This window comes from Moschus berezovskii, chromosome 7 (assembly GCF_049115385.1).
Source record: "Moschus berezovskii isolate FMDL1 chromosome 7, NW_MosBer_1.0, whole genome shotgun sequence".
NCBI classification, from domain to species: domain Eukaryota; kingdom Metazoa; phylum Chordata; class Mammalia; order Artiodactyla; family Moschidae; genus Moschus; species Moschus berezovskii.
In genome coordinates, this window is record NC_142466.1 from 81234975 (window position 1) to 81256455 (window position 21481).

A 21481-nucleotide genomic window follows, 5' to 3' on the forward strand; every position below is an offset into this window, starting at 1 on the left:
CTTGGGGCCCAGGTGCCTGGGCTGCTGCCTTGCCTTGTTGGCCTCACAAGGCAGCCTTGAGGGGATCAGCTTATGACTCAGATGGACAAAGCTAAGAGAAGGTATGAGGGGACTGGAGAACTAACATGGTGGCTGTCACCATTTCATCATATTCTGGTTAAATTGTCAGTAACCTCTTTGTCCAGCTGGTTGATCTGCTCTCTTATGTATTGCTTTGTCCCCTACTTGGGTCTTGGAAGGTGGCCATTGATCTAAAACAGAGACGGCTTAGAATAATGAAAAGAGCTTTGTTTTTATTCCCTTAAATAGCAGGCAAATAAAGTGAAAATAGCAGTGCTGGCTGGGGTGACATCCTGGTGCGTGGCTGGAGGCAGTATGAAGTGATGATGCTCTGGAATGCAATGTGTTCATCTGTATTAAGAACTGTAACTCACCCAGTAAGCTCACTCGATGCTAGAACCCTCTCCAGAGAAAACCATTTAAAGTAAGGGGAAAATGGGAATTCCCTGGCTGTTCAGTGGTTGAACTGAGGGCCTTCACTGCTGGTGTCTGAGTTCGATTCCTTGTAGGGGAACCAAGATCCCACAAGCTATGTGGAGTGGCTGAAAAAAAAAGTAAGGGGAAGTTATTTGCAGGAACGTGTCCATAGGAATGTTATGTATAATAGAGGAAAAGTGGAAACAATCTGTAGGTTCAACACAGGGGAATGGTGAAGAAAGTTGTAATAGTTTCTTCAAAGAATAATTCTCATAAAAAATGGAATTGTGAAGACTCTAAGACAACATGGTGTTAAGAAAAAAGCCACAGTTAAGTGAATGTGCCCTGTGATTATACCCACGTAAAATGGATACACATGAAAATTGTATAAATATTAATTACGTTGAATTTGTTCATAGTGCTTTTTAGGTCTACTGTATCCTTCTACTTTTCTGTATATCCATTCTATTAATTTTTGAGAGTTTGTTATTGAAACTCCAATAAAAAAATCTTAATTTATCTACTTAAAAAATAATTATAATATAGAGTGGAACTATATGTAATTTTGCTCTGTATTTTCCAAGTGTCCTGCAAAAGTGTTGCATAATTTCATAATTTCAAAAATAAAAAAGAAAGAGAAAAAAACAATAAAGAAACAGCATATACATGCCAGATCTGGAAGATGATCTAGAGACTGGAAGATGATCTAGAAAAGAGATGAATAGTTATGATTAGGATGGTGGGATTATAGGTAATATTTTCTCCTGTTAATAAGAAAAGTAAAGGAAATAGTATAGATTTTGGATTCAGACCTGGGATTAGTTCTGGTATTGCTACATCTCGTTATGTGTCTCTAGTGACTCTTGAAACTTCCTGGGACTCAGATTCCTCATCAGTAAAAAGGTAGAACCATTTCTAAGGGTCTCTGGATCTGAGCCTGATTGTAGCCATTAATGATCTCTTCAAGTGGAGTCTGCTGGACTGCTTATGTCAATAAAGAATTTGTGAAAAAACAAAACAAAACAAAACAAAACTTGTGGGCAGTTAGTGCCATCATTGTGCACAAACTATGAAGTCCTTTAAGCCCTCTTGGTGGCTCCGGATCTGCTGTCACCATTCACGGCTTGATGACGCTTTTCCTGGAGGCGCTACTATGCACATCCATCTCAAATGAGCAGAGAGCAAACTCTTAAATCTTTGGAGGCTGGATTTGAAGCTCTTTCTGGTGAAGCAGGTGATTTCCTTCCCTCCCCATGCTGACCAGTTGCCTCTGGTGGGCCCCTTCCTGGAAGGTTGACCCCATGTTGCCTGCAGATGGGCTCTCAGACTCCATGTCTGCTTTTGATGAGTCAAGGAGAGGATTTCTGTGCATCATTTGGTTTGTAAATCCTCTTCAAGGATTTACACATTATAAATGGCCCTTCATTGCCACACAAAGATTGCATTAGCTCTGCCTTTGATCATGCATGCAAGGGGGCTGTGTGCAAACTATACCCAAGCCTCAAAGAGAAAGGTTTTACGAGGTGCTGACATATTGACAAGCTCTTACCTGGTGCCCCAAATTGAATTTCAGTGACTCAGGTTGGCTGTATCCCCTCTGTCCACCGGGTTAAGTTCATTAGCTGCCTGCTTAAGTGAACCGGCATATGTTTTCGATGATGGAAAGGGGTTTAGGTTTGAAAAGTTGAGGTGTGTGTTATTGATAGATATGCCAAGAAGGTGGTGGTTTGTTGTGGCTGTTGAATAAGGCAGGTTGGGAGTTGAGCTCTGAGACAGTGTCTGCAGAACTGCAGGCGAGTCCCATAGCCTCCAGTTTCCTTGTCTGTGATGTGAGCACTGTGAAACTGCCCTGTCTGCCTGATTTGAGTGTCACCTGATAAGGCACACCAGAGCACTTTGTGGACTGCTTGCTAGAGAGCTGTACCAAGGTGAGGTTGATATTGTTGCCATCAAACAAACATTGGCATGACATTATAAAATGATTTAATGGTCCTATTCCTATTTTTAAAAATTTCTGTAGGTACGAGTAGTTATGTTTTCGTAAAGTGGGAAGCTTTGGTTATGCCTTGTGCTAAATTGTGAAAATGGATTGAAAAGACAAGAGGCCTTTCCAGGATCATCGTTAGAATCAGAACTAATGCTGGGTTTGGAATCTGGGTCTTCTCTCTGCCCTGCTCCCCACCTCTCCTTTCCCACCCTCTGTCTTTAGCTCTGATTCCTGGGCTCTCCAGGTCGCCTTCCAGCAGCCTGGAAGGAATGGTCAACCTCCTTCCAGCAGGCCCAAGCCACGGGAAGGGAAGTCTGGGGGGCAGAGGGCGTGGGCTGCAGGTATGGGGAGCTCCAGGTGCCCACCTGCAGCTTCTGTATGCACAGATGCCTGTGGGCAGCAGGGGCCACCCCTGATAGGTGCTGTAGCCTTGGGGTCCCACCTGCTTCCAGCTGCTTTGCATAGGGATTTGCCTGAGACTGAAGAAGGCACAGGTCCCCAGATCCATCCCCCAGGGAGTATTGAGTCTGAGGCCAAGGATGAATCAAGACACAGGAAACTGCTCTGTCTCGGAGATGGGGTATTGGTGCTTTGGGGAGTCACACCAAGATGGTATGGGCAGTGCTGGGATGAACCCGGGGTGAGTTCAGGCAGGGAGAGGCAAGGGTGCAGTGGGCCGAGAGTGAAGGGGGGCAGAAACATGGGGTGTTGACAGCATTCACCCCTTTCCAGAGCTTGGCCAGAAAGGCAGGGCAGGAAGTGAGCAGCAGCCTAAGGACGGAGCAGTGCCATTCTTACGTGTACCTTTTAGTGTACTGGGTTGGCCCAAAAGTTCGTTCGGGTTTTTCCATACATCTGTGGAAAAACTCGAACAAAGCTTTTGGCCAACCCAATATTTTTTTTCCCAAAATAATATTAAAATAGTGTTTTAGGAGCGGAGTTTGTTTGCTCCATAGCTGGCTACTCATCAGATCAATGAAGAGGCTGTTTGTTTTATAAATACATTTTACTGACTCCTGCCATGGCCTTTCTTCCCACCAGATCTCTAGCTTAATGATTCTAGCAGTGATCACTGGACACTGAATGGTTTCTCATGGCTCGACATGGTTGAGATGAACATATGTGCTCAGTTGCTCAGTTGTGTCTGACTCTGTCACCCCATGGACCCGCCTGGCTCCTCTATCCATGGGATTTCCTAGGCAAGAATGCTGGAGCGAGTTGCCATTTCCTCCTCCAGGGGATCCTTCCGACCCAGGGATCAAACCCACATCTCCTGTGTTTCCTGCACTGCAGGCAGATTCTTTACCCACGAGCCACTGGGGAATACTCGCTTAGTTTTAAAAGAAAGATAATGTCAAAGGAAGTTTGGGGAAGAGAGAAATAAGACGATGACCCTGGTGCCTCAAGGTTCGAGCAGTTGGTATGCCTGCAATTGTTCTAGATAGTTCTAACTTCTAGGAAAATGTTTCCTTGCATGGCAAGAGAAGCAGTATATTTGCACAAGGCGAGTAGTTAGCCCTGGAAGCATGTGGTTTAGAGGCATTTGAATATTTCACAAAGGGATCTACGAGGGAGTTTTCCTTATGAAGTATTGTGTTAATAACTCTGTCTTCATGCTCTTTTTGAGCATGCTTGTGTAGCAGCCACTCTTCAGAGTAGTTTCTGTATTGACTAATTTTTACCTCACTAGAAACCTGTGGGTTAGGGACTAGTATCAATCCCATTTTACAGATGAGGTATGTCAAGTCCCCAGAGGTTGACTGTCTCACCCACAGTCACGTGATGAAGAGATGGCAGAACAGACCAGGAACTCAGTCATCTGACCTCGCCTCTCCTCCCCTGCATCTCCTATATTCCCCGGCGCAGGTGCTTTCTCTTCCCTTTCTGCCTCTTTTGAAGACAAAAACCATGTTATCCTAACCGGCAGCCCGGACTCCCCAAAGGCTCTTATCTCTCCAGCAACAAAAGCCACACTCTGCTGAATAGGTCACCTGGCCTTCGGCTGAGAAGACGCCGGCCCGGCAACTCCAGAGATAAGCCAGCGGTGGTTGTGCTGTCATCTCCCTGGTGGTTTGCTTTTAATTCAGGTCCATTAATTTATCTCAGATGGAAATGGGAGAGGCCAACGTGCACACAGCTAAGCGCAGAGCCTGGGGAAGGAGGCCCAGTGCTGATTCTGGAATGGGGGGCTGGAGAGGGGCAATTCTGATGGGCTGAAGGCCCCAGGGAGCATGGGCGGTGTGTGTACTGACTACCGGAGATTCTAGATCTGCTGCTACAGGGGTCTGTGTTTGAGGCTCCAGAGATGCAGAGGGAGGGCCTTCGATGGAACCCGGCAGGACTGAGTCCCCACACCCATCTTCCTCCTGCTCCATCTGCTTATCCTCCCAGCAGGCTTGGAATATGGTTCCTATTCAGCCCCCTCAATTCCAGGACGACTGTGGGGGTGACTTTTCTGGCATCTATGTTCTAAATATGAAGAACTGATCAGAAACACTAACCACTGGCCTTTTAAAAATATGGGGTCTTAGATTATGTCAGGGCTGACTTCCTAGGTGTGATGTTGTATGCACTTTAACAAGATACTACCCTTGTGGAGGGGGTATCAGACTGGGTGGAGGGTCTGAGGCTCTCTCTGTGTCATTTCTTATAACTACATGTGAATCTTTAATTACCATGATGGTGTGCTTATAATTACCACGATGGGGTGCTTAGTCACTCAGTTTTATCCGACTCTTTGTGACCCCATGGACTGTAGTCCGCCAGGCTCCTGTCTCCATGGGATTCTCCAGGCAAGTATACTGGAGTGGGTTGCCATTTCTTCCTCTAGGGGATCTTCCTGACCCAGGGATTGAACCTGTATCTCCTGCACTGCAGGTGGATTCTTTACCTGCTGGGCCATCTAGTCTGCCATAAATACCGTTGTTGTTGTTTAGTTGCTAAGTCCTGTCCAACTCTTTGCAGCCCCATGGACTTTAAATAGGGTTTTTTAAATGCTGCAAACTCCAAAGAGGCCCTAGATTTGAATTTTTCAGGAGCAGCAATGTATTTACATGGCGTTAACACTTTGCTGATATCCAGAACATATAACAATAGGATACCAAAACCACTCAAGGCAGTAAAAAGCAGTGAAGTGCTGATACACGCTATAATGGATGAACCATGAAAACACCATGCTGATTGCAAGAAGCCAGACACGAAAGACCACATGCTGTATGATTCTTTTTTTATATGAAATATCCAGAATAGGCAAATCCATAGAGACAGAAAGTGAATTAGTGGTCGCTTAGGGCTGGGAGTTGCAGAGTTGGGGGGGGTTGGGGAGGGGCTGCTGATGAGTATGGGGTTTCTTTTTGTGGGTGATGTTCTGCAATTAGATTGTGGTGACGGTTGCAGACCTCTGTGACGAGACTAAAAACCATTGAACTGTACAGTTTAAATGTGTAAATTGGCTGGTATGTGGATTATATCGCAATAAAGCTGTTAAAAAAAAAGTAACATCCTTGACAGTTTTAAGAGGAATAATAAAAGTCCTTGGGAAATTGCTGGTGTCCTCTAGATGCAAGCACTTCCAGACACTGGTTGGAACACCTCAATTCAGGCCACTGTCTTGGGGCATGTTTTGGCTCCGTCATAAACCAGATTCACAGGCCTCCCACTGAAACCACAGTGGTGTTTCTGATGCTCCTCCTGAGGGTATGAAAACTCAGTGCGTGCCAGACATTTTGCCAGGTGCTTTCCCGTGCTTTCTTTTTATAAAAATTAATTTTAGTTATTTATTTATTTTTGGCTGTGCTGGGTCTTCGTTGCTGCATGGGCTTTTCTCTAGTTGCAGCGAGCTGGGGATACTCTCTAGTAACCGTGTGTGGGCTTCTGATTGTGGTGGCTTTTCTTGTTGTGGAGCACACGCTCTTGGGTACATGGGCTTCAGTGTTGCAGCTCTGGGGCTCTAGAGCCCAGGCTCAATAATTGTGGTGAACTGGGTGTAGTTGCCCCGCAGTATGAGGATGTTCTGAGACCAAAGATCGAACCTGGGTCTCTTGCATTGGCAGGTGGATTCTTTGCCACTGAGCCACTAGGGAAGCTTTCACATGCTTTCTTGAACTTCTTGAAGCCCTGCATGCATGGATGCTTGATGCCCATGTTTCATATGTGAAGAGATGGTGGTTTCAAGGAATATACACAGCAGAAGGGTGACGCTGTGGGAGTCAGCATCAGAACTTGGGGTTCACTGACCCCAAAGGCCATCTTCTTTTCCCTGCCTGCTGCCAGACTGGGTTGATGAGATGTCCCTCTAAGACAGAAGCCAGGCCCTCCCAGGGACAGATGGCTTAGGACAGTTACCAGGGAAAAGGCCTGTGGGTTCCATGCAAGTCGTTTCCAGGCTCTATCCTCCTCGGAGGGGCATCTCTGCTCCCTCCGGAAATGACTGTGACATTCTGCCCTGTTCTCTGGAGCAGCTCTTCCCAGGAGAGCTTCTGTGGAAAGAGAACTGTGGGAAAACATGTGGAGTCTTCTCATGGACACGTTTCTGAGTGTCGTTCATTCTGGCAGGAAATGTGTTTATTCCCCAAAGTCCTCAGCTTTGCCTGTGTCCTGAGTTTTCAATGGTTCATAACTCTAAGAGCTGTTTTTGGATAGGGAGGGAACCGGATATTTTTGGTACGTGATAAAGCTGTTTTGTAGAAAACAGGACCCTGATGGTAAAAGGGGCACAAGTGAATGACCTTGGTGAGGGGAGTCAATGGGAAAAGGTTTGCACTCAGCTTCCCTGGTGGCTCAGTGGTAAAGAATCCTCCTGCCAGTGAAGGAGACAGGGTTCGACCCCTGAGTCAGGAAGATCCCCTGGAGAAGGAAGTGGCAACCCATTTCAGTATTCTTGCCTGGGAAATCCCATGGACAGAGGAGCCTGGTGGGCTACCTTCCATGGGGTTACAAACAGTCGGGCACGACTGAGCGACTAAGCAACAATAACAGCAAGTGATACTCAGGGTGGTCCCAGGAAGATTCCCAGCTCCCAGGGAACTTATTAAAAGTGCAGATTCTCAGGTCCCTGCCCAGGCCTACAGACTCTGAAAGTCTGGGAGTGATGTCCAGGAAACTGGGTTTTAATTAGCTCTCAAGATAATTTTCTCTGAAGTTTGAGGAGCCTAGCACCGGATGTTACATATGCTTGGGGTTGAACAGGAAAATCTGGTTGTGTTCCCAGGAGGGCATGCCCTTCTGAGCTTGACCTATCTTTCAGGGTGATGTGTGAGCTGGAAGGGAGCATTCATTCATTTGTTGAAAACACATATTGGGCACTTCCTGTATCAGTGCAGCCACACCCTGCTCTGGGAGACTTTACATCCCATGGAGGAGGGTGGGGTGGGGTGGAGTTGGGGCTGGAGTCAGAGAGTAAAGTGTGCTCAGTCGTGTCTGACTCTTTGTGACCCCATGGACTGTAGCCCTCCAGTCCTCTATACTTGCCACAAAATAGGGAAACCTGATGCAGAAACTGCTGCAAATGGGAATGTGACCCTGGGATGCTGATATTTAACCCAATCAGAAGGGGGAAAAAAAGCTGAGATGCCCAAGGAAAGAGCAAGGTGAATGGATTTCCAAAGAGAGGGCACTGCCCCTGCAAAGATCTGGGGGTGGGAGAGTTGGCAGGTCAAAGAATGAAACATCGCCGGCCAGGGTGGCCTGAAGGTGGTGAGCAGTGGATAGGTAGCAGAGATTACGTTGGAGAGATAAGTTGGGGCTGATTTTCATGACCAAAAAGAGGAGTTGGAGTTTTGCTCTACAGATGATGAGCAGCTACTGGAAGCTTTGGAGGAGGGCAAGTGATGAAGCAAAGGGTGTGACAGGGAAGATTCTGCCAAAACTATGATTGCTACTAAGTCAAATTTTAGTCCTTTTTTTTTTCTTTTGCTGAGGGCAGGGGGAACCACTTTAGAAAGAAAAATTGGAATCCTTTTGTCAGAGTTTCTATGTTAGCAGATGGAACAGACTTGTATTGGAAGTGTACCTCCTGCAGAAGAAACTAACACAACATTGTAAGGCAATTATATGCCCAAAAAAAGTATACATCCTCATTGCTTTCATTAGGTAACATTATATGTTATATGTATTATAATACCAGCTGTGTATTTACCTATTAATTACATATGCTGCTACTTATAAAAAGTAAATTTTGTCAGAAGAAAATTCAGCTTCGATGTGCATATTTTCCAGGCAGATAAAGCCAAGCTTAATTGATTGCAGTTGAGCAGTGTCTGTGAGATTTGATCCAGTTCAGAAACTCAACCTCATTAGTGTTGCCTGTGCTGGCATTTTCTTAGCTGAGAACTGCTTACCTGGCTGTAGAAAATCTAATATATAGAAAAATGATTCATTGCTTTAGGCATCAAGAGTCCTGGGTTTTGTCCTCTTGGTTGCATAAGTTTGAATTGACCTTGGACACATCACTCTGGTTTGTGTTTGAGTGTCTCTGGGAAGAAGATGAGTAATAATAATCATGGCAGTTGGGCGAGAGCTCTTCAAGACCTAAGAGAGACCACAGCCCATGCAAAGGCCCTGTGGCAGAGGGGAGCAGGCTGATAATATTATAGCAACTCAAAGGCAGCCATGAGCAGCTGGTGAGCAGAGTGCAAGGGGAAGATGGTCCAGGGTGATTTCTAGAGGTAGGCGAGGATCTTGTTGGAAACTTTTTAACTTTTATCTGGGGACTTCCCTGGAGTGTGCTCAGTTGTGTCAGAATCTCTGAAACCCCATGGACTGTAAGACTGCTCTGTCCATGGGATTTTCCAGGGAGGAATACTTGGGGGGGGTTGCCATTTTTTCCTCTAGTGGATCTTTCCCACCCAGGGATCAAACCCACACTCCTCATTGCAGGTGGATTCTTTACCACTGAGCCATCGGGGAAGTCCAGTGGATAAGACTCTGCACTCCCAGGACAGGGGACCTGTGTTTGATCTCTGATTAGGGAACTAGATCCCCCATGCTGCTACTAAGAGTTCGAAACTAAAGATCCTACCTGTTTCAGCAAAGATCCTGCTGCTGTACTAAAACCTGGTACAGCCAAATAAATAGACAAATATTAAAAAAATTTTTTATCTGAAGAGTAAGGGGAAACCATTGGAGGATTTAAATTGGGGAGGGATATAAGGTTGGACTTCCCTGGTGGCTCAGTTGGTAAAGAATCTGCCTGTGATGCAGGAGACCCAGGTTCGATCCCTGGGTGGAGAAGATCTCATGGAGAAGGAAATGGCAACCCACTCCAATATTCTTGCCTGGGAAATCCCATGGACAGAGAGCCTGGTGGGTTATAGTTCATGGGGTTGCAAAGAGTTCGACATGATTTAGTGACCAAATCACATAGTGTTGATAGATATGCTGTCTCATTGAATCCTCATAACCAATGTATGTGGTATGTAATATCCCTGTTTTTTTAAAAAATATTTTTCTTGATGTGGACCTCTTTTTAAAGTCTTTATTGACTTTGTTACAATATTGTTTCTGTTTTATATTTCGTTTTTTTGGCCCCAAGGCATGTGGGATCTTAGCTCCCCAAACAGGGATCAAACCCGTGCCCCCTTCATTGGAAGGCAAAGTATTAACTACTGGACTACCAGGGAAGTGCCCATATCTCTATTTGAAACCAATCCAGAAACTTAGGGTAGTGGAGATGAAGTAGCTCCCCTTGCCAGTGCGGAGTGGAGCCAGGAAACAAAGCCACGTGAGCCTGACTAGTCCTCTGTACTCCCTATCAGCCTACTTCAATAATAATATAACAATAACTGCAGTTTTAAAATACTTTGAACTCTTAGGATGAACGATCGCCCTTGAATTACAAAGTGGTATTATGCTTCAGAAATCCGAGTGGTGATGAGATAGTGGATATGCCGGGGAAACTTTACATTTGATCTTAGCCGAAAGACGGAGAAGCATTTGCTGGGCCCTTTTAAAAGGCCCCGTCTGCATGGCTCTGGTCCAGCATCTTCAAGCTCTCTGTTGTCTGGTGGAGGGTGTCCCCAAAAGAGCTATCAACACAGAAAAGGGCTTGGTGGCTCCGGCTTGCCATTTGACACTGCCATTGTCCAAAAGGACTCGTTGTCCGTGAAATGTGCCTGAGGTCTGTGCTTTCAGGGGTTTTGCGCCGGGAAATCAGATCTGGGCAGGTCATGCATGGTTTCACTGGAGCAGTCATGCCATGCCAAGTTTCTGCTTTCTCCTTTTTGGGTTGTCTGCTGGTTAAGTGGATTCTTAGAACCTGGTGGTAGAGTTCCATTTAACTTTGAGTCCTTGTTCAGGGTTGAAATGGGGAAACAGCTTCTGGCTTGTACACCTGGAAGCTCCTATTGGTGACGACGACAATTCTGTTCCTTTCTAGTTGACCACGTGGTTCCTGAGCCTGGGACGAGCCTGCTGGCCGCCTTCGACCAGTGGCGGGAATGGGCCGACAGCAAGTCCTGCTGTGACTACTCTCTGCACGTGGACATCACTGAATGGCACAAGGGTGTGCAGGAGGAGATGGAGGCCCTGGTGAAGGACCATGGTAGGTTGTGCCCACCCAACACTTCCTGGGGGTGTTCCCTTCTCAGCCCACGAGCTGCCCCAGCTCTGAAGAAAAGCTGTGTAAACAGTGCTCCTAGGGGCCTTCTGCACCTGCCTTGTGTGCCAGGAGGGAGGGCGTGGCCTGCAACTTGTGCTGGGCATGGCCATGGTCAGACAACTGCTCACAGCTTATTGGTGTAAGCACACTATGTGTACGTGCCTGCCAGGCTGGGGAGTTGAGGATGAGAGAGGGATTTGCTCTTAAAGGAGGAGAGTGAACCTCCCAGGGAGGATTCTGGGTAATCTTAGAGGAGAGCCCGGGACTCTGAGTACAGGACTTTGGCAGCCTCTGTTTGCAAACCCAGGAGAACCAGGGTAGATTTGAGGGTGATGAGGCTCTGGAACCACATGAGGTGTCTTTTTTTTTGTACTATAGGACTATTTGGGGGAACCAGATTCTAAGGACTGGGTTCTAAAAGATTCCAGGGATGTTGGGGGGATCGTAACCACCTCCAGGTGCCTCTGGGTCCCTCTTATCCACAGGAACCTTAGGGATTTGGGTGATGTTATCAGACAGCATCATCTTTGGGGGTCTTCTTGACCTTGGCTATAGATTGGAGATCACATGGGGTCACATGTTGACCTCTTTGGATCCAAATCATCAAGGAAACGTCTATGCTTTATGGTTCTGGAACTTCTAGGCTCAGAAATACCATGAGCTGAGAGTAAAATCTAGGCATAGATATGGTAGATATCTACAGATATGGTGGAAAAAGCTTAGAATAATAATCTGTAGTCTGGGGCTTATTTCTCTGCTCTTCCACAAACTAACTGTGTGACCTTGGCCAAATCACTTAAATTTTATGAGTCTCAATTTAACAGAAAGTCTCACATGAGAATATTGGATTAGATACCCTAAGATTCATTCCCACATGAAAGAAACTAGGTAATCCTTGACCTTTCTCACTTTTGCAAATACTGAGACTCAAATGGATTAAATGCTAATAATGAATTTGCTTAACATCAGCATGGAGGGTTCCCATAGCAACTGTTGTCTAGCAGGAGAGAAGGGCCGAAGTGTCCCAAGGCATTGAACACAGGCAGCTTCCAGCACCCGCCGTGGCTTGAATTAAGTTCCAAGGCTAGCAGGTTGTCAGTACAGTTGTTTACCCGTGTGATGGATGTTGAGCAGGGATGTTTCATCTGGTGCTTTTGGAAGCAAGAACTCTAAAATGCCAGGGTGAGAAGTGTGACATCTGCTGTTGCACCCACAGACCTTTTCTTACTTAAAACATTTCTGAAAAATCAGCATAGAAGGCAGTCAGTTTACCAGAGAAAAGACATTTATTATAGACCTTTGAATTCACTTTCTTGTTAAAGTCACAACAGTTAGGAGCAAATTTCTTTTTAATGTTTAACTTTTGATTATGGTAGAATACAGCATACTGTGAAATTTGCCGTCTTAGTCATTTTAAATGTACAGCTCAGTGACACTAAGGGCATTCCCTTTGTTGTGCGGCCATCACCATCATCCATCTCCAGACCTTTCTTTCGTCTTTCCAAACTAAAACTCTGTCTCCGTTAAACCATACCTTTCCCTTTCCCTTCCCCTAACCCCATGCTGCTTGTTGTCCCTGTGAATTTGGCATATAGTGGAATCCTACAGTGTTTGTCCTTTTGTGACTGGCCTATTTCACTTAGCAGAATGTCCTCAAGGCTCATCATCCACCTTGTAGCCTGTGTTAGAATTCCCTTCATTTTAAGGCTGAATAATATTCCATTGTATGGATGGACATTTTGTTTAGCCCTTCATCCATGGAGACTTATTTTGCTTTTACCTTTTGGCTGTTTTGAACAATGCTGCTGTGAAAATGGGTGTAAAAATACTGGCAATTGAAAATTTTGATATAGTTTTAAATTTAGAGAAAACTGTACAAATATTAAAAAGAACCCTTATGCACCCTAGTACCAGATTTGCCAGTTGTTTGTATTTTATCACATTTATTTATCTTATCTTTCTGTCTCTGTCTTTATCTCTTCCTTTCTTCCTCTTTCTGAGTTTCTCTCTCCACACACATATGCATATTATAACTTCCTTATTCCTGTCCAGATTATTTGGTTTATCTGTGAATCATGTCTCCACCTCTCTGTTTTGTCTGTCCTCTAGGGGTGAATTCCTTCCTCGTTTACATGGCTTTCAAAGATCGCTTCCAGCTCACGGATTCCCAGGTAAGAAAAGCCGGCTTTTCTTACTGGCATTTGGTACATTTGGGCCACTGCTGTTGTCTTTTTTTTTTTTTTTGGCATGTAGTTTCTTTATAATGTTGCGTTAGTTTCTGCTATATAACCAAATGAATCAGCTATATGTACACATATATCTCCTCTCTCTTGGACCTCCATCTACCCCTCTAGGTCCTCACAGAGCACTGAACTGAACTTCCTGTGCTATACTGCAGCTTCCCACTAGCTATCTGTTTTACACCTGGCAGTATGGTACTGGCACAAAAACAAAAACATAGATCAATGGAGCAAGATAGAAAGCCCAGAGATAAACCCATGCACCTATGGTCACCTAATCTATGTCAAAAGAGGCAAGAATATACAGTGGAGAAAAGACAGTCTCTTCAATAAGTGGTGCTGGGAAAACTGGACAGCTACATGTAAAAAAATGCAATGGGAGCACTCCCTGACACCACACACAAAAATAAACTCAGCTTGGACTGCTGCTGTCTTCACAGCTGCCTCCAGTGTATGCTCATGGGAAATGGTTGGTGGATGAAGTCCCTGACGTCACTCCCTTCAGGGGATGGTATGAAGCCCGTGCCCTGGCCCCCCAGGACTGGTGTACCCAGGCTCTGGAATCAGCCACCTGCCTGGGACAGTATAACAGAGAGGGGTTCTCAGACCCTGCTCAGAAAACCTGGTGCAGAGCTGGTGTCACCAACCAGCTTCTCCTCCTCTAAGCCCTTGTAGGTTATACTGCCTCTGTTGATTATCTGTTAATTACTGAGAGGTCCTTCTCTGCTACGTGTGACCGGAAACACTGCCCTTGGGCATGTCAGAAAAGCTGGCTTTCATAGAAGCATTGAGGGGTCCTGGTGCTAATCCTGGTGGTTGACAGGGAGGTGGTGGTACTTGTGACCAGGAACACTGAGTTCCCTGTCTCTGATCCCACGCCCTCCCTCTCTCAGATCTATGAAGTCCTGAGCGTGATCCGGGATATTGGAGCGATTGCCCAGGTCCATGCGGAGAACGGCGACATCATCGCAGAGGTGCGTGCTTCCACGTTGTCACCGCCATGTGATCCACTGGGCGAGAGGCAGGCTCGAGGGAGCAGAGTGGCTGCCGCTGCCAAAGCTCACGTCCAGGGAGGACAAGCAGAGTGACCTGGGGGGACCGTGGGAACAGTCTCACAACAGCATGAAGGTCGGAGATGCACGCGCCCCTTGGTGTGTTCTCAGGACGAACAGCCTTTCCATAGAGAAGCCCTTTCTCTCAGCGCTGTGATGTGGCTGCTTGTGGGGAGGCAGATGTGGACACCCACATATAGATATGTCACACTGTAGCCCAGGACTGAGGATATATTGGCTCTTAGCATCCTAGGGGATAGCTGTACTGTTGGGGAGGCTGTAACTGATCTGTCATAACTCAGGCAGGACCAGGGACGGGGTACCAAGCCCTCTCTTCGTGGGATCTTGGGATGAGGGTCAAAAGTGCCACTTTAATTTAATTTTTGGTCATGCTGCATGGCATGTGGGATCTTAGTTCCCCGATCAGGGATCAAACCCGTACCCCCTCAGTTGGAAGTATGGAGTTGTAACCACTGAACCAGCAGGAAAGTCCCAGCAGTTCCATTTTGATGTCTCATCGGAGTGATTTTTACCCAGATCTTGGCAATCAGGCTCATGTGGGATCCAGTTCCCCCTGACAGCCTTGTTGTTGTTCGGTTCGTGTCCAACACTTTGTGACTCCATGGACTGCAGCATGCCAGGCTTCCCTGTCCTTTGCCATCTCTCAGAGTTTGCTGTCCGTTGAGTTGGTGATGACATCCAACCATCTCATCCTCTGTCATCCTCTTCTCCTCCTGCCTTCAATCTTTCCCAGCATCAGGGTCTTTTTTAATGAAGTCGACTCTTCATATCAGGTGGCCAGAGTACTGGAGCTTCAGCTTCAGCATCAGTACTTCCAATGACTATTCAGAGTTGATTTCCTTTCAGATTGACTGGGTTGACAACCTGGTTTTCTTTAAACATTGCAGGAGCAGCAGAGGATTCTGGATCTGGGCATCACGGGCCCTGAAGGACATGTGCTGAGCCGGCCTGAGGAGGTGAGTGCCTGCTGAATGGAGGGGATGAATCTGTGTTCTGGGGCAGGCGCCGCCAGAGCCACAAAGCGCCCACATCCTGCCTGTTGAGAATGTCGGTTTTTTCCCTCGGATGCTGATTTTGGTCCCTGGAGAAGTCACAGTCCGCCACTGAGAAGTGTCTACACACTTCTAAAGTGAAGTGTTAGAATGTGCTGTGGGGTAAAGCAGTGTGGCTTTTTTAACCTAAAGACTCCTCTTTCTGACTGTAATTCTCCAAGCCCTTCCTTGATTAGACAAACACAAAAAGCTTTTATTAGCATCCAGCAATAGGGGTTTTGTGGTTCATACCCAGGGCCTCCAACATCCTGCCATAAAAGCTCCTGTAAGTATCTAGAAGGCAGAAGGGAGATTGTAAGTGTTTCCATGATAAGCCTACACGGGGTATAGCACAATTAGCAGAGTGTGGTAGACCGAATCTTTCACAGTCGAGGGAGGAGAATTCAGAGCAGGGTTCTTGCTGGTGCAGAGGTTGACAGTCACTGCTTTGGATGGCGAAGCTTATGAGTGCGGAGGGCTCACATCTTACATGACAGAAGAGTCTGTTTTTCTATATGAGAATCTGTGGCCTCAATACTTTTCAGGAGCTAGCTCTTTAAGGACAGGCTCAAAGTCAGGCTTTGGAGTTCCTGGTGGCTCTGATGGACGTGAAGAGACTCTGTCCTGGGAAAAGGGACAGGCAGAGAAGGCAGATAAAATTGCCATGTGGATGATGACTTAAAATTAGGATTTTTCCTCCCAGAAACAGGTGGTGGAAGATGCTGGGTCAGAGGGGTACGGATGGGACCAGGGCCCCCAAATCACAGCATTTCAGGGCTAGGACATCCCCACTGAGTCTGGGGAAGGGTCACTTGGGTTAGGACCCGTGGGTGCAGGGGCTTTGCTCCCCCTAGAAGAAAATGGGTTCTGAGCATGTGGTGTGGAAGGTGCCATCAACAGGCTGCCTGGGGTGAGGAGAAGTGCCTCGTCTCATCAGGCTTTTCCCCAGGCTTTGTGGGGAGGGATGAGGCTGAAAAAGGAGAAAGAATGTAGGAAAGAGGCAGAAAAAAGCAAAAGCGGAAATCACTTGGAATGTTTTGCACACACTGAGGGCTTCATTTCCTCGTTCTGCCATTCTTACCACATATGTGCAGACACACAGACACATACAGAGATATACACACACACATACCTACGCAGAGCATCCCAGACACACAGAGACTCAGACGCTCACAGTTACATCCATATACAAACACAGACACACAGACATATACACGTACAGAGTCACAGAAACAAGAGTCGCAGACACAGAGACACACATATACACAGATACACACAGAGTCACAGACACACATACTTACACGCATGTACATACATGGACACATGCACACTAGGGCACCTTCATTGCCATCTGAGACTCAGGACATTCCTGCAGATGAAAGGACAGCTGTGTCCAGGGGACCGGTTCCATTCTGCTTGCCTGTGCTTGGTGCTGCCTGGAGGTGAAGCCTTTGTCACCTGGGTCTCTTGTGTAAAGAAATCACAGGGGTGTGAAGTTCAGCGTCAGAGAGCTAGCAAGTGCAGTTCCTGCCTGCCGCTCAATCACCCTCAGTGTATACACACACACACACACACAACACCCCTGACCACCCTCAGTGTGTACACACACACATGCATAGCCGGGAGCCCAAGTTCCATGGGAAGCCAGTAGCCTGTGTAACCAGGTGGCGACACCTGGGGCTGGGCTTCATTAGAATATTTACTCTTAACCTTCATCCGGGAGCCTGGCTGGGAGCCCCTCCCCTCCAGTTACAACCACACAGGAGAGAAGGGGAAGAGGATGTTGTCTTCTGAGAGTAAACGTCTCTTCTCCTGTGGCCCAGGGCTCCTAGTGAGAGCCGCCTGCTGGTTTGCATTTCAGAACTTTCCTGGGGGCTTGCTTCCCATCTTATCTTTCCCACCATCTGCATTGCCTCCCCAGGTCCCGGCACACCCCCATCAGAAAGCGAGTCCCCCATGGGTTTACTGAACAGGCCAAAGCTATCAGAGAAGAGGGAGCCTGGTTGCCATTATGACCACAAACGTCACCTGTTTTTCCACCTTGAGGCATGGGACATTTCTTTTGCAGCCGCTGCTGTGTTGGGACCCCTAGCACCCTCTTTTGGGAGCTGGCAGCCCCAGCAGCACTCCAATATGGGGAGGTTCTGGCTCCTTGAGCGGGGGTCCTGTGGTCCCAAGAGAGGCTACTTTTGGGACTGTCTGCTTTCCAGGGGCACCTGCTGCTGAGCTGGTTCAGAGGCACTGACTAGAGGCCAGGCACAGTGTGCGGTGCTTCTCCTGAGCAGACAGCCGTGTGAGCTGCCAGGTGCCAGCTGGCACCTTCTCCTTCAACTCCCGGGGATGGTTTTTCAGTTCATTGGTAGGGATCTGTTAACAACAGTGTGTTATATTCTATGTAGGGCCTCCCAGGTGACTTAGATGGTAAAGGAGACCCAGGTTTGATTGCTGGGCCTGCAGTTCAGGAGACACAGTTTCGATCACTGGGTCAGGAAGATCCCCTGGAGAAGGGAATGGCTACTCTCTCCAGTATTCTTGCCTGGAGAATTCTATGGACAGAAGAGCCTGGCAGGCTATATAGTTCATGGGGTCATAAAGAGTCTTACACGACTCAGCGACTAACACTTTTATTTTTCACATACTATACGTAAGCAATAAAAAGAATAAAACATGGCTGCATATTGAGGGAACTGAGCTTTAGTATGAAGTTAGGGAGATGCTGCCAGTGCAAAAAACACAGTTAATAATATAATTCCTTCCTGGTTTCATGATCCATTGACAGCGTCCTGATGGTTAACTTGAACTTGACTTGAACCACACAAAACATACTCTTCTTTCTGCTACTCTTTCCAACTCTCTGAGTGAGATGGCTGGTAAGATTTCCCCCAGTTTTCAGCAGAGAAGATTGAAAGGGAGACAAATAGGGATGCAGAAATCTATTAATAGAAACCTCCTGTCCGTCAATAGTACCCAAGAGCATATTATGATGGAAGCAGTGCTCAGCCTGCAGGGGATGTTGAGATGGATGAGAAAGTGGTCCTTTGTGAAGGGAATTTTGGATGAGCTGGGGGTTGGGGGCTGGAGAAAGGGGGAGATGCAGAGTAAGTAGATGGGGCGACGTGTGATGGCGTTCTGAGACAGTGAGAGATTTAAGACTGGTGTTGGGGGAGTTCCCTGTTGGCCTAGTGGTTAGAATTCTGGGCTTTCACTGCTGTGGCCCAGGTTCAGTCACTGGTTGGGGAACTGAGATCCTGCAAGCCATGCTGTGTGGCCAAAAGTAAAAACAAAACAAAGCGTGTGTGTGCACACACACACACCCCCACACCCACACCCACAGCCTGTTGTCTGGGTGGAGAGTGGGGTCCCGGAGGTGAAGGTGACAGAATTTTGGATGGAGAAGGAAAACTCCTAACTGGCATGGGATGACCAGGGTACAGTCATTACTTGGGGTGGCTCATCTTTAAAAGCAGAAAGCATGGCTCAGGTGACCACTTAAATCCCTGACAGCTCTATAAAGAGACAAAGACAAAGTTTTATTTTTAAACATAACACTGTTGTCATAATACTGAAGCCAGATTTCAGTGTGCATGAGACAATTTATGTTTTCTAATGGAAGCACACACGTGTACCGGGCTTCCCTCGTAGCTCAGTTGGTAAAAAATCTGCCTGCAATGCAGGAGAGCCAGGTTTTATATCTGGGTTGGGAAGAGCCCCTGGAGAAGGAAATGGCAACCCACTTCAGTATTCTTGCCTGAAGAATCCCATGGACAGAGGAGCCTGGTGGATATAGTCCATGGGGTCACAATATGTACATGCAGAAGGGTATGCGTGAATCCTTCCATGGTTCTGGGTGAAACTTGGAGAGGTGGGGTTTATGTGACCTTTTCTCTCCACGACAGGACCTTACTACCCAGCTGGGGAAGGGGAGGGGTCAGAACTCACCTGACAGTAGATGAGCCAATCCAGACAGGGCTTTGGGACCCAGATTCTCCCACCAAACTAGTCTTAATAGAAACCACTCCTCTTGGGTAGGGGCCCCCTGGAACTGGCACTTCTGCTCCATTTATTCCCTAATGAGCCTGACTGTGAGTTCTGGTTCACCCCAGGCAGTCCTGGTCCACACCCATTGCCCCGGGCAGTTATGAATAGCGCCTCTGTTCCCTTTCAGAAGAGTCTTGGGTAGGGACCATGAATTCAGGCAGTCACCTGCACCCCTGGAAAGCATGCAGATTCTAGTGGAGTCCTGTTTGCACATCCCCTGTGTACTTTTTGAGGTGACTGCAGAGACGCAAGACGTCCCTCCTTTATGCTGCCCGGGCCAGAGGCCCTTCTGTTGTAATTAGAGCCATGGAGAGGGGAGGGCGATCATTCAGCTATGCCAGGAATTAAAAACACTTGGATGTTTAATGAGCTTTTTCAAGGGCTGTTTGGTTTGCCTGTGAGTCTCTAGACATATCTCTTCACATAGTTGAAGCCCAAGAGACCAAGTGTGAAGGATGCTGTCCTCTTACATTAAATTAGATCACCCGTTAGCGCAGTTTACAGAACTTCATTTCTTGGCTGAACTCCCATAGAGACTGGTTAGCTAAGATGATTCAGTCTGGAGCTGGTCATGTCTTATGAAAAGTGGCAGCTCCTTATGGAACCAGCCTAGCTTTAACCGTTAACCTGAAATGAAGTCACTTACTTGCTCAGTGAACATTTTTGAGCACCTGCTGGGTACCAGGAGCTACCCTGGAAACATCCTGGAGGAAGCAAAAAGTTCAAGGAAGACCCAGCCCCTTGCCTGGAAGAGTTAGTGGAAGTCAGCCTTTTGCCAGAATTTGGGAGGGAGCAAGAAACTTCCCGAGGTCCTCTGTCTCATCATGCATTTGTTCCTTCAGCTGCCCATGCTCAGCACACACTGCTGATTGCTCTGTATGATACCGTGACCTAAGAATTCGTCTTTCCTGATCAGGTGTTTAGCAGTAATCTCTTGGGGTCTTTGGAAGATCATTCACTGAAAGTGAACAAGTGAAGGTGAAAGTTGCTCAGTCATGTCTGACTCTTTGTGATCCCATGCAAGGCTCTTCTGTCCATGGAATTCTCCAGGCCAGAATATTGGAGTGGGTAGCCTATCCCTTGTCCAGGGGATCGAACCCAGGTCTCCTGCATTGCAGGCGGATTCTTTATCATCTGAGCCACGAGGGAAGCCCCATCCCTTGGGGTCTTTGGAATATCATTCACTAAAGCATTGGGTTTAAAGAATCAGGTTATTGGTTAGAGCAGCCCTCCCATCTCATGTGGAAAGGCGTACCAGTCTATGACTGGTGATGATGGGTTTGCCCATACAGAGGGGCTTTGGTTTACACAGATCTGCCTGCCCCTGTTCCCAGAGCGCTGTGAGATCGCATTGTTCCTTGGGTGAGGTTGGCTTCATTTGTGAGCATGGGACTGAAACCCAGCACAAAAATTCCACCATTAGATGTCTTGACTGGAGATACCACATGCTTGAAGTGAATGCACCAAACTGGGAGCCATCAGTTTCCAGGCATGGTGGTTCTCAAACATTAGCAAGCATAAAAATCACTTAGAGTTGGTAAGACCCACCTTTCTGGGTCCCACCCTCAGAGCTACTGACCCTTTGGATATGGGGGAAGGGCCTGAGACTCATGAGAAACTGCATTCCTTTACAGATTCCATGTGGCTGCTTATCACACCTAGAACCATCCACAAGGGTCAGCTGGGCAAGTCACTGCCCTTGCCATCTGTGCCACTGGGGGTAGAGCCCTGAGCCCACATTGGTTTCTGATTCACTGTGGCCCCTCCCTGTGGGTGGAGGGTAGAGATGAGCTCAGGGAACTGACAGAACAGTGGACACAGTTCTCACACTGGGATGCTCTTCTGCAGGTCGAGGCTGAAGCCGTGAACCGTTCCATCACCATCGCCAACCAGACCAACTGCCCCCTGTACATCACCAAGGTGATGAGCAAGAGCGCAGCGGAAGTCATCGCCCAGGCCCGGAAAAAGGGTAAACGTTGCTCGCGGTCTCACTGTGCAAGCGCAGGTTCTGGAGGGGTCGTGGGTGGGGGCAGGGCCTG

The 21481-nt window shown here is 47.3% G+C and overlaps 1 protein-coding gene and 1 non-coding gene across 3 annotated transcripts in view; both read left to right on the forward strand.

Moving 5' to 3' along the window:
• DPYSL2 (dihydropyrimidinase like 2) overlaps positions 1–21481 on the forward strand; it is a 121914-nt gene that overhangs the window by 74453 nt on the left and 25980 nt on the right. For both annotated transcript variants that reach the window (XM_055427257.2, XM_055427259.2), the window contains exons 4-8: positions 10839–11003; positions 13170–13231; positions 14194–14274; positions 15261–15329; positions 21291–21411. In XM_055427257.2, coding sequence (XP_055283232.1) covers positions 10839–11003; positions 13170–13231; positions 14194–14274; positions 15261–15329; positions 21291–21411 — 498 coding nt within the window. The remainder of the gene's footprint in view (positions 1–10838; positions 11004–13169; positions 13232–14193; positions 14275–15260; positions 15330–21290; positions 21412–21481) is intronic.
• Positions 9623–9694, forward strand: TRNAH-GUG (transfer RNA histidin (anticodon GUG)). The gene has a single exon. It is a non-coding gene; the product is annotated as a tRNA-His (tRNA).